The 15,957-nt window shown below is 43.6% G+C and overlaps 1 protein-coding gene across 1 annotated transcript in view; it reads right to left on the minus strand.

The window, feature by feature from the left end:
* Positions 1–15,477, minus strand: part of ACMSD (aminocarboxymuconate semialdehyde decarboxylase) — a 75,792-nt gene extending 60,315 nt beyond the window's left edge. The window contains exon 1 of the mRNA XM_077273045.1: positions 15,323–15,477. Within this exon, the coding sequence (XP_077129160.1) occupies positions 15,323–15,379 (57 nt within the window). The 5' untranslated portion in view covers positions 15,380–15,477. The remainder of the gene's footprint in view (positions 1–15,322) is intronic.
* Between the last annotated feature and the right edge of the window lie 480 nt (positions 15,478–15,957).

Consider the following 15,957-nt stretch of genomic DNA (forward strand, 5'->3'; position numbering starts at 1 on the left):
AGGACACCGATCCAGCGATGTCTTCACTGGTAACCAGGGTAAACATCGGGTTACTAAGCGCAGGGCCGCGCTTAGTAACCCGATGTTTACCCTGGTTACCAGCGTAAATGTAAAAAACAACAAACACTACATACTCACCATCTGATGTCCGTCAGGTCCCTTGCCGTCTGCTTCCCACACTGACTGAGCGCCGCAAAGTGAAAGTGAAAGTACAGCACAGCAGTGACGTCACCGCTGCACTCTGCTCTCACTGTACGGCTGCACTCAGTCAGAGCAGGAAGCAGACGGCAAGGGACCTGACGGACATCAGATGGTGAGTATGTACTGTTTTTTTTTTTTGGGTAACCAGGGTAAACATCGGGTTACTAAGCGCGGCCCTGCGCTTAGTAACCCGATGTTTACCCTGGTTACCCGGGTGCTGCAGGGGACTTCGGCATCGTTGAAGACAGTTTCAACGATGCCGAAGTCGTTCCCCTGATCGTTGGTCGCTGGAGAGCGGTCTGTGTGACAGCTCCCCAGCGACCACACAGCGACTTACCAACGATCACGGCCAGGTCGTATCGCTGGTCGTGATCGTTGGTAAATCGCTATGTGTGACGGGGCCTTTATTCTTGAAGAACAGTGCCCTGGAGTAAGATTCATCAAATCTATTAAAGGGGTGTTTCAAGGTGTCTCTTGAGCAGCTCACCGCTCTGCTGTCTCCTCACTCCCTGGTTTCTGGGGGGCGGCTCTCCTCCTCCTTGAGTGACAGCTCTGGTGAGTAGCAGAGCTGGATTATTAGTAGAACTATAAAGCTCAGCACAAGTTCTGCGGTAACATTCAGATATCGGTGGTTTGTCCTGACTCTACATTGTTATCACTTCTATTTACACATAGCGATAACGAGGCATTTGAACAAGCACTCAGCTCAGAAAAATGAGAGCCATGATTAAGATATCTGCTCTGGGAGAAGCCATTACTGTGGGATGATGATTTTGCAAGATTTATATCAGCAGCTTGTCAGGAGCTGAGAAGGAAAGGGAGTGAATTGAACCGATAACTCCTGCATAGATATCAGTGTGCTGCAGAGAGGTTGGCTGGGATGCTAGGAATTAACTACTCTCTTGGAATGTAACTACTGTGCACCTACTATAGGGGTGGAGCCGCATATTCATCCCTGTAATGAGCGGCACCACGTGACCGCTCAAACAGGACAAGCTGCCGGCGCTGAGAGGAAGCATCGCGGGAGCTGGGTGAGTATTTTAATGCAAGCGGGCGGGCGCAGAGGGGGTGGGAGGTGGTTGGTGACCATGAACTTTATTTTAAACACACAAAAAAAACCTTGATTGGAAGTGCATCTGAACAGCAAGGTGGATTGCTGTTGAGGGGAGATAGAGAGAAAAAAAAAAAAATCTATAAATCTTCAGCACAGCGAGTGTGAGCGAGCTGAGTGTGACCTGAGCGTAAGTGTGAACGGCGGTAAGTGTGTGACTTGTGATTCAGTGACTTTGGAATCAGGGAGTTTCCAAGGGAGGAATTGCTTCTGTTTTGTTTATTTTTTAAATTAATACTTTGTATTTATTTTTAATTAACGTTTCTGTGTGGTGCAATCCCCATTAGGAAATGTGCTCCACTATTGTTAATGCCATCCAGTGCACATCTTGCCACATGTATGCAGTCCTTGACCAGCCGGTCGAGGGTGCATACTGCTGTGCGAGATGTGAGCACATTGTGCATTTGGAAGCCCAGATTTTGGATCTAAATGTGCAGCTGGCAACACTGAGATCCATAGACAATATGGAGAGGAGTCTTCTGCTCACTGAGCAGACGCTCAATGGGATAGATGAGGAGGGGGATGGTAGGATGGAGCTGCAGGACAGTGTGGCAGTTAGCTGGGTGACAGATAGAAGGCGGGGTAGAGGGAAGAGTGCCAGGGAGGCTAGTCCTGATCTGGCACACCCCAATAAGTTTGCTAAGTTGGCAGATGAGGGGGGTGCCAGTACAGGGGTAGCACTGCTGCAGCCAGGCATGTCCTCTGAAAGCCGGAGGAGTGACTGCTCCAGTAAGGAGGGAAATAGGAGAGCAGGGCAGGCCAGACAGGTGCTGGTAGTGGGGGACTCAATTATTAGGGGAACAGATAGGGCAATCTGTCACAAAGACAGGGATCGTCAGACGGTGTGCTGCCTACCTGGCGCTCGAGTCCGACACATCGCTGATCGGGTGGACAGATTACTGGGAGGGGCTGGTGAGGACCCAGCAGTCATGGTGCACATTGGCACAAATGACAAAGTTAGAGGTAGGTGGAAGGTCCTTAAAGATGATTTCAGGGAATTGGGCTGCAAGCTGAAAGCAAGGACCTCCAACGTGGTATTTTCCGAAATACTGCCTGTACCACGTGCCACGCCAGAGAGGCAACGGGAGATTAGGGAGGTTAATAAGTGGCTCAAGAATTGGTGTAGGAAGGAGGGGTTTGGGTTCCTGCAGAACTGGGCCGACTTCTCAGTTGGCTACAGGCTCTACGCTAGGGACGGGCTGCACCTCAATGGGGAAGGTGCAGCTGTGCTGGGGGAGAAAATGGCTAGAAGGTTGGAGGAGTGTTTAAACTAGGGATTGGGGGGGGAGGGTATTCATTTTATAGGAGGGGAAGATAGTGCAGATAGAGACCTGGGCACAAATAAGGAAGTTGGGGGTGGCGGAGGCATGGGGGGTGGGGTAAGAACAGTTAGTAATTTAAGAAAGAATAGAGGTACAGAGAGTAACATCAAGTGCATGTATACTAATGCCAGATGCCTCGCCAACAAAATGGATGAATTAGAACTAATGTTGTTGGAGCATAATTATGACATGGTGGGGATATCTGAGACGTGGCTGGATGAGAGCCATGACTGGGCTGTTAACTTGCAGGGCTAAAGCCTGTTCAGAAATGACCGTACAGATAAGCGAGGGGGAGGGGTGTGTCTATATGTAAAATCTTCCTTAACCCCTTCACCCCCAAGGGTGGTTTGCACGTTAATGACCGGGCCAATTTTTACAATTCTGACCACTGTCCCTTTATGAGGCTATAACTCTGGAACGCTTTGACGGATCTTGGCGATTCTGACATTGTTTTCTCGTGACATATTGTACTTCATGTTAAAGGTAAAATTTATTCGATATAACTTGCGTTTATTTGTGAAAAAAATGGAAATTTGGCGAAAATTTTGAAAATTTTGCAATTTTCCAACTTTGAATTTTTGTGCCCTTAAATCACAGACATATGTCACGCAAAATACTTAATAAGTAACATTTCCCACATGTCTACTTTACATCAGTACAATTTTGGAACCAAAATTTTTTTTTGTGACGGAGTTATAAGGGTTAAAAGTTGACCAGCAATTTCTCATTTTTACAACACCATTTTTTTTTAGGGACCACATCTCATTTGAAGTCATTTTGAGGGGTCTATATGATAGAAAATACTCAAGTGTGACACCATTCTAAAAACTGCACCCCTCAAGGTGCTCAAAACCACATTCAAGAAGTTTATTAACCCTTCAGGTGTTTCACAGGAATTTTTGGAATGTTTAAATAAAAATGAACATTTAACTTTTTTTCACACAAAATTTATTTCAGCTCCAATTTGTTTTATTTTACCAAGGGTAACAGGAGAAAATGGACCCCCAAAGTTGTTGTACAATTTGTCCTGAGTACGATGATACCCCATATGTGGGTGTAAACCATTGTTTAGGCGCATGGCAGAGCTTGGAAGGGAAGGAGCGCCATTTGACTTTTCAATGCAAAATTGACTGGAATTGAGATGGGACGCCATGTTGCGTTTGGAGAGCCCCTGATGTGCCTAAACATTGAAACTCCCTACAAGTGACACCATTTTGGAAAGTAGACCCCCTAAGGAACTTATCTAGATGTGTGGTGAGCACTTTGACCCACCAAGTGCTTCACAGAAGTTTATAATGCAGAGCCGTAAAAATAAAAAATCATATTTTTTCACAAAAATGATCTTTTCGCCCCCAATTTTTTATTTTCCCAAGGGTAATAGAAGAAATTGGACCCCAAAAAATGTTGTGCAATTTGTCCTGAGTACGCTGATACCCCATATGTGGGTGTAAACCATTGTTTGGGCGCATGGCAGAGCTTGGAAGGGAAGGAGCGCCATTTGACTTTTCAATGCAAAATTGACTGGAATTGAGATGGGACGCCATGTTGCGTTTGGAGAGCCCCTGATGTGCCTAAACATTGAAACTCCCTACAAGTGACACCATTTTGGAAAGTAGACCCCCTAAGGAACTTATCTAGATGTGTTTTGAGAGCTTTGATCCCCCAAGTGTTTCACTACAGATTATAACGCAGAGCCGTGAAAATAATTTTTTTTTTTTTCTCAAAAATGATTTTTTAGCCCCCAGCTTTGTATTTTTACAAGGGTAACAGAATAAATTGGACCCCAAAATTTGTTTTCCAATTTGTCCTGAGTACGCTGATACCCCATATGTGGGGGGGAACCACTGTTTGGGCGCATGACAGAGCTCGGAAGGGAAGGAGCGCCATTTGGAATGCAGACTTAAATGGATTGGTCAGCAGCCGTCACGTTGCATTTGCAGAGCCCCTGATGTACCCAAACAGTACAAACCCCCCACAAGTGATCCCATATTGGAAACTAGACCTCCCAAGGAACTTATCTAGATGTGTTTTGAGAACTTTGAACCCCCAAGTGTTTCACTAAAGTTTATAGCGCAAAGCCGTGAAAATAAAAATTCTTTTTTTTTTTTTCACAAAAATGATTTTTTAGCCCCCAGTTTTGTATTTTCACAAGGGTAACAGGATAAATTAGACCCCAAAAGTTGTTGTCCAATTTGTCCTGAGTACGCTGATACCCCATATGTCGGGGGGAACCACTGTTTGGGCGCATGACAGAGCTCGGAAGGGAAGGAGCGCCATTTGGAATGCAGCCTTAAATGGATTGGTCTGCAGGCGTCACGTTGCATTTGCAGAGCCCCTGATGTACCCAAACAGTACAAACCCCCCACAAGTGACCCCATATTGGAAACTAGACCTCCCAAGGAACTTATCTAGATGTGTTGTGAGAACTTTGAACCCCCAAGTGTTTCACTACAATTTATAATGCAGAGCCGTGAAAATAAAACATCTTTTTTTTCCCACAAAAATGATTTTTAGCCCCCCAAATTTTTATTTTCCTAAGGATAACAAGAGAACTTGGACCCCAGAAGTTGTTGTTCAATTTGTCCCGAGTACGCTGATAACACATATGTTGGGGTAAACCCCTTTTTGGGCGCACGGGAGAGCTCGGAAGGGAAGGAGCACTGTTTTACTTTTTCAACGCAGAATTGGCTGGAATTGAGATTGGACGCCATGTCGCGCTTGGAGAGCCCCTGATGTGCCTGGACAGTGGAAACCCCCCAATTCTACCTGAAACCCTAACCCAAACACACCCCTAACCCTAATCCCAACGGTAACCCTAACCACACCCCTAGCCCTGACACACACATAATTCTAATCCCAACCCTAATCCAAACGTAAATGTAATCCAAACCCTAACCCTAACTTTAGCCCCAACCCTAACTTTAGCCCCAACCCTAACTTTACCTCCAACCCTAGCCCTAACCCTAACCCTACCCCTAACCCTAAACGTGACTGAAATACGTGGCACTGAAATACGTGGCACTGAAATACGTGGCACTGAAATACGTGGCACTGAAATACGTGGCACTGAAATACGTGGCACTGAAATACGTGATACGTGGCACTTAAATACGTGGCACTGAAACACGTGGCACTGAAATACGTGGCACTGAAATACGTGGCACTGAAATACATGGCACTGAAATACGTGGTACTAAAATATGTGGCACTGAAATACGTGATACGTGGCACTGAAATACGTGGCACTGAAACACGTGCCACTGAAATACGTGATACGTGGCACTGAAATACATGGCACTGAAATACGTGGCACTGAAATACGTGATACGTGGCACTGAAATACATGGCACTGAAATACGTGGCACTGAAATACGTGGCACTGAAATACGTGGCACTGAAATACGTGGCACTATGACTGTCAGAAAATGTTCATTAAACGGTTAGGGGTGAGGTTAGGGGTAGAGTTAGGGTTAGGGTTTGGATCCCTTTATCACCTTGATGGTGGTGGGTGGCTTTTCAGTGTGTTTTCTGTTTTTTTCGATAAAAATGCATGCGTTTTTAACGCAAACAAACGCATGTGCTTAAAAACGCAAGAAAATACTGCAGGTTGTATTTCTGAAAATGAACGCATGCAGAAAAAAACCGCATGCGTTTGAAAACGCGACCAAACGCGTACAAAAAAACCGCATGCGTTTTCAATGTTAAATATAGGGAAAAAACGCATGCGTTTTTTTGTGCAAAAAACGCTGCAGACAAAAACGGAAGTGTGAAACCAGCGACGCTTTTTATAGCAAAAAAGTTTTTGCGTCTCCACATTTTGAGACCTATAATTTTTCCACATTTGCTCCACAGAGTCATGTGAGGTCTTGTTTTTTGCGGGACGAGTTGACGTTTTTATTGGTAACATTTTCGGACACGTGACCGTTTTTGATCGCTTTTTATTCCGATTTTTGTGAGGCAGAATGACCAAAAACCTGCTATTCATGAATTTCTTTTGGGAGAGGCGTTTATACCGTTCCGGGTTTGGTAAAATTGATAAAGCAGTTTTATTCGTCGGGTCAGTACGATTACAGCGATATCTCATTTATATCATTTTTTTTATGTTTTGGCGCTTTTATACGATAAAAACTATTTTATAGAAAAAATAATTATTTTGGTATCGCTTTATTCTCAGGACTATAACTTTTTTATTTTTTTGCTGATGACGCTGTATGGCGGCTTGTTTTTTGTGGGACAAGATGACGTTTTCAGCGGTACCATGGATATTTATATCAGTCTTTTTGATCGCGTGTTATTCCACTTTTTGTTCGGCGGTATGGTAATAAAGCGTTGTTTTTTGCCTCGTTTTTTTTTTTTTTTTTCTTACGGTGTTTACTGAAGGGGTTAACTAGTGTGGCAGTTTTATAGGTTGGGTCGTTACGGACGTGGCGATACTAAATATGTGTACTTTTATTGTTTTTTTTTTTTAATTTAGATAAAGAAATGTATTTATGGGAATAATATTTTTTTTTTTTTTTCATTATTTTGGAATATTTTTTTTTATTTTTTTTTACACATTTGGAAATTTTTTTTTTTACTTTTTTACTTTGCCCCAGGGGGGGACAATACAGATCGGTGATCTGTCAGTTTGCATAGCACTCTGACAGATCACCGATCTGATTGAAGTGCAGGCTGCTTCACAGTGCCTGCTCTGAGCAGGCGTCTGTGAAGCCACCTCCCTCCCTGCAGGACCCGGATCCGCGGCCATCTTGGATCCGGGTCTGGAGCAGGCAGGGAGGGAGGTAAGACCCTCGCAGCAACGCGATCACATCGCGTTGCTGCGGGGGGCTCAGGGAAGCCCGCAGGGAGCCCTCTCCCTGCGCGATGCTTCCCTGCATCGCCGGCACATCGCGATCATGTTTGATCGCGGTGTGCCGGGGGTTAATGTGCCGGGGGCGGTCCGTGACCGCTCCTGGCACATAGTGCCGGATGTCAGCTGCGATATGCAGCCGACACCCGGCCGCGATCGGCCGCGCTCCCCCCGTGAGCGCGGCCGATCGGCTATGACGTACTATCCCGTCGGCGGTCATACGGGCCCACCCCACCTCGACGGGATAGTACGTCAAATGTCGGGAAGGGGTTAAAACCCATCCTGCGTGATAATATAGGTGAATTTAATGAAAATGTGGAGTCCCTGTGGGTGGAGATAAGAGGAGGGGGAAAAAATAATAAATTACTGATAGGGGTTTGTTATAAATCTCCAAAAATAATGGAAGCAATGGAGAATATCCTCGTAAAGCAAATAGATGAAGCTGCGACTCAAGGAGAAGTCATTATTATGGGGGACTTCAACTACCCTGAAATAGATTGGGGAACAGAAACCTGCAGTTCCAGCAAAGGTGATCGGGGTCTGACAACTATGAGAGACAATTACCTTTCACAACTGGTTCAGGACCCAACAAGGAGGGGGGCACTGCTAGACCTAATATTAACCAACAGGCCAGACCGCATATCAAATATAAGGGTTGGGGGTCACTTGGGGAATAGTGATCACAAAATAATAAGTTTTCATGTAACCTTTAATAAGATGGGTAGTAGGGGGGTGACAAGGACACTAAACTTCAGGAGGGCAAATTTCCAACGGATGAGAGAGGATCTTAGTGCAATTAACTGGGACGATATCCTGAGACACAAAAATACACAAAGAAAATGGGAGACGTTTATTAGCATCCTGGATAGGACCTGTGCACAGTATATACCGTATGGGAATAAACATACTAGAAATAGGAGGAAACCAATATGGCTAAATAGAGCTCAATAAGGGACAAAAAGAAAGCATTTAGAGAATTAAAGGAAGTAGGTAGTGAGGAGGCATTAAATAAATACAGAAAATTAAATAAATTCTGTAAAAAGCAAATCAAGGCAGCAAAGATTGAGACAGAGAGACTCATTGCCAGAGAGAGTAAAAATAACCCCAAAATATTCTTTAACTATATAAATAGTAAGAAACTAAAAAATGACAGTGTTGGCCCCCTTAAAAATAGTCTGGGTGAAATGGTGGATGAGGATGAGGAAAAAGCCAATCTGCTAAATGATTTTTTTTCATCAGTATTTACAAAAGAAAATCCCATGGCAGCCAATATGACTAGTGATAAAAATTCCCCATTAAATGTCACCTGCTTAACCCAGCAGGAAGTACGGCGGCGTCTAAAAATCACTAAAATTGACAAATCTCCGGGCCCGGATGGGATACACCCCCGAGTACTGCAGGAATTAAGTACAGTCATTGATAGACCATTATTTTTAATCTTTAAAGAGTCCATAATAACAGGGTCTGTACCACAGGACTGGCGTATAGCAAATGTGGTGCCAATATTCAAAAAGGGGACAAAAACTGAACTCGGAAATTATAGGCCAGTAAGTTTAACCTCTACTGTGGGTAAAATCCTGGAGGGCATTCTAAGGGATGCTATACTGGAGTATCTGAAGAGGAATAACCTCATGACCCAGTATCAGCATGGGTTTACTAGGGACCGCTCATGTCAGACTAATTTGATCAGCTTCTATGAAGAGGTAAGTTCCGGACTGGACCAAGGGAACCCAGTGGACGTAGTGTATATGGACTTTTCCAAAGCTTTTGATACGGTGCCACACAAAAGGTTGATACATAAAATGAGAGTAATGGGGATAGGGGAAAATATGTGTAAGTGGGTTGAGAGCTGGCTCAGGGATAGGAAACAAAGGGTGGTTATTAATGGAGCACACTCGGACTGGGTCGCGGTTAGCAGTGGGGTACCACAGGGGTCAGTATTGGGCCCTCTTCTTTTTAACATATTTATTAATGACCTTGTAGAGGGCATTCAGAGTAGAATTTCAATATTTGCAGATGACACTAAACTCTGTAGGGTAATCAATACAGGGGAGGACAATTTTATATTACAGGATGATTTATGTAAACTAGAAGCTTGGGCTGATAAATGGCAAATGAGCTTTAATGGGGATAAATGTAAGGTCATGCACTTGGGTAGAAGTAATAAGATGTATAACTATGTGCTTAATTCTAAAACTCTGGGCAAAACCATCAATGAAAAAGACCTGGGTGTATGGGTGGATAACAGACTCATATTCAGTGGCCAGTGTCAGGCAGCTGCTACAAAGGCAAATAAAATAATGGGATGTATTAAAAGAGGCATAGATGCTCATGAGCAGAACATAATTTTACCTCTATACAAGTCACTAGTTCGACCACACTTAGAATACTGTGCACAGTTCTGGTCTCCGGTGTATAAGAAAGACATAGCTGAACTGCAGCGGGTGCAGAGAAGAGCGACCAAGGTTATTAGAGGACTGGGGGGTCTGCAATACCAAGATAGGTTATTACACTTGGAAAAACGAAGACTAAGGGGTGATCTTATGTTAATGTATAAATATATGAGGGGACAGTACAAAGACCTTTCTGATGATCTTTTTAATCATAGACCTGAGACAGGGACAAGGGGGCATCCTCTACGTCTGGAGGAAAGAAGGTTTAAGCATAATAACAGACGCGGATTCTTTACTGTAAGAGCAGTGAGACTATGGAACTCTCTGCCGTATGATGTTATAATGAGTGATTCATTAATTAAATTTAAGAGGGGACTGGATACCTTTCTGGAAAAGTATAATGTTACAGGGTATATACACTAGATTCCTTGATAAGGCGTTGATCCAGGGAACTAGTCTGATTGCCGTATGTGGAGTCGGGAAGGAATTTTTTTCCCCATGGTGGAGTTACTCTTTGCCACATGGGTTTTTTTTGCCTTCCTCTGGATCAACATGTTAGGGCATGTTAGGTTAGGCTATGGGTTGAACTAGATGGACTTAAAGTCTTCCTTCAACCTCAATAACTATGTAACTATGTAAAAAAAAACCTTGATTTGTCATTCCTTCTCTCCAGCGAACGCTGCTGGGGAGAAGGAATAAATGCCGGCTTCAGCACCACACGCAGGGGGGACAGCGCTTAACTCTAGTGCTGTCTCCTGCACAGTCCGTGTGGTCCTCAGTCGGCACACGGCTGCCGCACGTGTGCCACACTGATGTGCCACATGAGCACATGGACACGGATAACTCCGGTACCGGAATTATCTGGACGTGTGAGACCGGCCTTAAGCAAATTTCAGCCACTTTTTAAAAAGTTGGAAGAGTTGGCCAAACTGTTTTACGCCAAGAACTCTTTGCTGTATCAGGTTCAGTGGATATTAGAAAGTTACAGAACTTTTCATTATATAGTTTGTAAAGTTTTAAAGAGTAACCGTCTTTTTAATTTTTATTTCATAAATCAATAGTACATATGAAAATAAGAAAATTTGTAATATATCTTATCCAAGAAATCTGGTTCTTTTTCCTACTAGATTAATTTTTCGATCTCTAATTCCTGGGTTAAAGCTATAAAATCTGTACTCAGTGAAGACAGTTTCTCCATTAATGACCAAACAAAGAAGAAAAAAATGAAGGAGAGCACTCACCGTCCACAAAAATTCCAATTCCATATTTTAAAATTTTTATGGACGGTGAGTGCTCTCCTTCATTTTTTTTCTTTTTTTTCTTCTTTGTTTGGACATGTACTCTTTTCATCTATGATTGAGCACCCGGTTCCTTTTTGGGCTGATAGTAGCAATTAGCTGGCTCCTCGTATGTGTGATCTTTTGGCCCTTTCATTGCGGTTGGTGCGGAGATAACTTTTTTTTCTTGATCTTTTCTCCATTAATGAGATAAGAGATGACAGTTGGTGCTTATAAAATTCTATGGAGAGGGTAGTAGTAGGAGCTTAAGGGTATGTGCACACGTAGCATGATCCTCTGCGGATTTTTCCGCAGCTGATTTGATAAATCCACATTGCAAAAACTGTGCGTTTTTCCTGCGGATTTACCGCGGTTTTTGTGCGGATTCCACTGCGGTTTTACACCTGTGGTTTTCTATTATGGAGCAGGTGTAAAACCGCTGTGGATTCCGCACAAAGAATTGACATGCTGTGGAATGTAAACCGCTGCGTTTCCGCGCGTTTTTTTTCCGCAGCATGTGCACAGCGGATTGCGTTTCCCATAGGTTTACATTGTACTGTAAATGCATGGGAAACCACTGCGGACCCGCAGCTGCAGAAACGCTGCGGATCCGCAGCAAAATCCACAGCGTGTGCACATAGCCTAAGGCAGACAGACATTCTGGTACAAGTTCTGCGGAAATTACAGTAAGGGTACGTTCACACAGGACTTTTTTGCTGCGTATTTTTCCTGCCTTTTTTTTTATGCTAATTTTCAGCTGCTTTTTACAGTACCAGCAAAGCCTATGAGATTTCAGAAATCTCATGCACACACATTGGGTTTTTGTTTGATCAGTATTTTCTGCGTTTTTTGGACATAGGGCATGTCACTTCTTTCAGCGTTTTTGCTGCGTTTTTTCACCCATTGACTTGAATGGGTGATGGAAGAAACGCTGCAAAAACGCATGTAGCATTATTTGCTGCGTTTTTTGTGCAGAAAAATCATGGCCAGCAGGAAGTGATCTCACAGCCAAGAGCTTAGGGGTGTGGTTAGTGAGGTGTGAAGAGCCATAGTGAGGTGTGAAGAGCCATTGTGAGGTGTGAAGAGCCATTGTGAGGTGTCCTGGTTGTGATCTATTGTGAGGGAGTTCCTGGTAGTGAGGTGTGAAGATCCATTGTGAGCCATTGTGAGGTGTGAAGAGCCATTGTGAGGTGTCCTGGTTGTGATCTGTTGTGAGGGAGTTTCTGGTAGTGAGGTGTTAGCCATGTCTTGGTATAGGAGGATGAGCATTAATGTTTCCCAACTAATCATGGAGGTAATATTTTTTTTAATTTGTGATATATCTATCTATCCGATTGTTTGCAATGGTACACTTTGCGATGCTAATGTGCTCTTATGTACATGTTCATGTGTTCTGCATGTGTAGGTTTGCATCTTCCTTGTCTTCATTTCATCTTGCATTTGGTAATTACTTTTTCATTTATTTTTCCAAGGTGGAAGCAATGCTTGTAATTTGGGATGTAGCTTGCCCAAACTACAGTGATCGTCAAAAAAAGCCGATGCATGGCATGTAATTCACCGTAAATTGTTTCCCCGCTGGGATGAAGGCGATGCTAAGCTCCACTGGGGTCACTCAACTTTATTATCATGCACAAATAGACAAAAAAACGCACCAAAACCGCACAAAAAACGCATCTGTAAGCAGCTGAAAATTGGCATAAAATACGCAGCAAAAATACGCAGCAAAAAAGTCCTGTGTGAACTTACCCTTACAGTTCTCCATAGAACTTTATGCACACCAACTGTCATCTCCTATCTCCTTAATGGGAAAATCTGTATTCACTGAAGACTGATTGAGAATTGAGAATTTTGAATAATCAGTCCAGGAGGAGAAAGAAGCACATTTCTCTAAGGGCTGTCCCACACGTCCAGATAATTCCGGTACCGGAATAAATCGGTACCGGAGTTATCCGTGTCCGTGTGCCTGGGAACTCACGGAGGCCATACGTGCGGCACACGTGTGCCGCCCGTATGGCGAGTGGGTACCACACGGAGCGTGTGGTACCCACTCTGCATGGTGCTGAAGCTGCGATTCATATCATCCCTGCAGCAACGTTTGCTGTAGAGAAAATATGAAGAATAGTGTTTAAAATAAAGATCTATGTGTCCGCCGCCCCCCCACCCCCTGTGCGCCCCCCCGCTGGTCAGAAAATACTCACCCGCTCCCTCGCTCCTTCCTGGTCTGGCCGCGGCTTCTCCTGCATGCGGTCACGTGGGGCCGATCATTTACAGTCATGAATATGTGGCTCCACCTCCCATAGGGGCGGAGCTGACTATTCATGATTGTAAATGATCGGCCCCACGTGACCGCATACAGTAGGAGGCGCGGCCAGACCAGGAAGGAGCGAGGGAGCGGGTAAGTATTTTCTGACCAGCGGGGGGGGCGCACAGGGGGTGGGGGGGCGGCGGACACATGGATCTTTATTTTTAACACTATTCTTCATATTTTCTCTATAGCAAACGCTGCTACAGGGAAGATATGAATACCGGCTTCAGCACCATGTGGGGGGGGACAGCGCTTACTGTAGCGCTGTCTCCGGCACGCACACGGACCCCAGACGGAGAATGTCCGTGTGAGGTCCGTGTTTTACGCGGACCCATTGACTCTATTGGGTCCGTGTAAAACGTGCGCTCCCACGAACACTGACATGTCTCCGTGTTTGGCACACGGAGACACGGTCCGCAAAAAATCAATGACATCTGCACAGATGCATTGATTTTTATGGGTCTACGTGTGTCAGTGTCTCCGGTACGTGAGGAAACTGTCACCTCACGTACCGGAGCCACTGACGTGTGAAACCGGCCTAAGATATATTACAGAGTTTCTTATTTTCATGTGTCCTATTTTATTTATCAAATAAAAATTAAACTGATGATTACTGTTTAGGGGGTAAAAAACCCATGCAAGGTGCCTGGTAATTCATTATATACTAATCTATGCACTGCTGGCAATTGTAATGTGTTTGCAGTGTTATAAGCCGCAGAAGGAGGAGGCAGGAACTTTGCTGAGTCAGTTAGAAAGTTCATAAGTGAAAGTTTCTTAACTTACTAGTTAAACAATAACGATCCTCCTTGAAAAAAAAAAAAGTTTTGTCAGTAGTAGAGATTGAGCGAAACTTGAAAACTCGCACGTTTGCTGATTTGTTCAGTTTGGGACCATACAAGCTGAAAGATTGAGGATATTTAAAGACAAAAGAATCAATTGTCTTAAAGGGATTGTTCTTTTAACCATTTTAGCGAAGTTTTTTTTTCTCCTATAGCAGAAATTAAATTTTGTCGACAATGGTCGATGAAAATACTTTTCTGCCCAATGATGACAAAAGTATTCTAGGAGTGATACCTTTATTGGCTAACCAGAAATTTGACAATGGTCAAAATTCTGAGAAGATCATCACTAAAGTTTATTTCCTCATTGGGTTGGATATAAAAAGTCATTTGTTAATACGTTAACACTTTGGCAAAACTTTTGCAACTTTTAGGAGGGGTGGGGGAACGTATGCAGATATTAAAAGTCCATCTGCCACTTAAGATATCAGTATTACAAAATCTGCTCTTACGAGGTGCCATTTATATCTGGACCCAGCAGCTTCAAGTTACTACGCCTCTACATGTGGAGGATTTTTCGGGGGGGATGTGTGTGTGTGTATACTGTATATAACCTTCCATTAAAATAAGATCATGGCTTGTGCCACCTGATGCCATACAGTGGAGGTACCACAGTTTGGCACATGGGGTGCATGCAGTTCTCTGCTTAAGATGGCCTTTTGGCAGATATGTGATTATGTAGCTACAATGTATCTATAATGAACTAAAACTGGAACGATTTTTGCAAATACTGAACGTTTTATTTGTATAAAGTTCCTATCCATTTTTATTACCGATGTGTTGGAGCAATAAAACATGGATGCGAAAGTGACCCTTGCCTTTTAAGACAAAATAATCGTAAAATCAACCGTACTGTGAAATATTAATATGATCTGTGATGAGACAAGTTCAGCTCAGCTCCATCTGTGCTTGAAGTGATTCCAGACAATTCTGAAGCTTCTGTTGTATCTTTACATGTAGATACATTTTACTATTCTGCTGATATTGTATTCTATAGCGGCGGTAATATTCTGCGTCTCTATTACCTGTGTGAGGTCCGGCCAGTCCCTGGGGAGAATATGACTGTGAATATCTATTTTCATTGTATCCAGCTATTAATCCAATTATTCTGTCCGTGCTCCGACAATTACTGTTCTCTGATACTTTGTTGCATAAAACCTGTACACACCTCAATACACAGCCAATCGGAGAGTCCGGGCAAGTGCAAAGTGCACAATGTTACTGATTCCAGTAGTCAACACACATGAATGTGGGAGGTCAGATGAGGCCAAAAATAATACACGACAGGATGTTATATTCTTTATAAAAAATAAAAAAAAAGCACCACAGCTGCTGCAGAACTTCGTTGTAATGAGTAAGACAGAGATTGCTGTCCCTCATAGAATATGAATACACCCTAATTTGTTTTTATAAGTAATTTCTGCAGCTTCTGAAGAGGCCAATATGATGTTCTGCAGCAGCTGATGTGTATTATGCTGCTCTGCAGCAGCTGAGGTGTATATTATGCTGCTCTGCAGCAGCTGAGGTGTGTAGTATGCTGTTCTGCAGCAGCTGAGGTGTGTAGTATGCTGTTCTGCAGCAGCTCAGGTGTGTATTATGCTGTTCTGCAGCAGCTCAGGTGTGTATTATGCTGTTCTGCAGCAGCTCAGGTGTATATTAT

Source organism: Ranitomeya variabilis, chromosome 7, assembly GCF_051348905.1.
Source record: "Ranitomeya variabilis isolate aRanVar5 chromosome 7, aRanVar5.hap1, whole genome shotgun sequence".
Taxonomy (NCBI): domain Eukaryota; kingdom Metazoa; phylum Chordata; class Amphibia; order Anura; family Dendrobatidae; genus Ranitomeya; species Ranitomeya variabilis.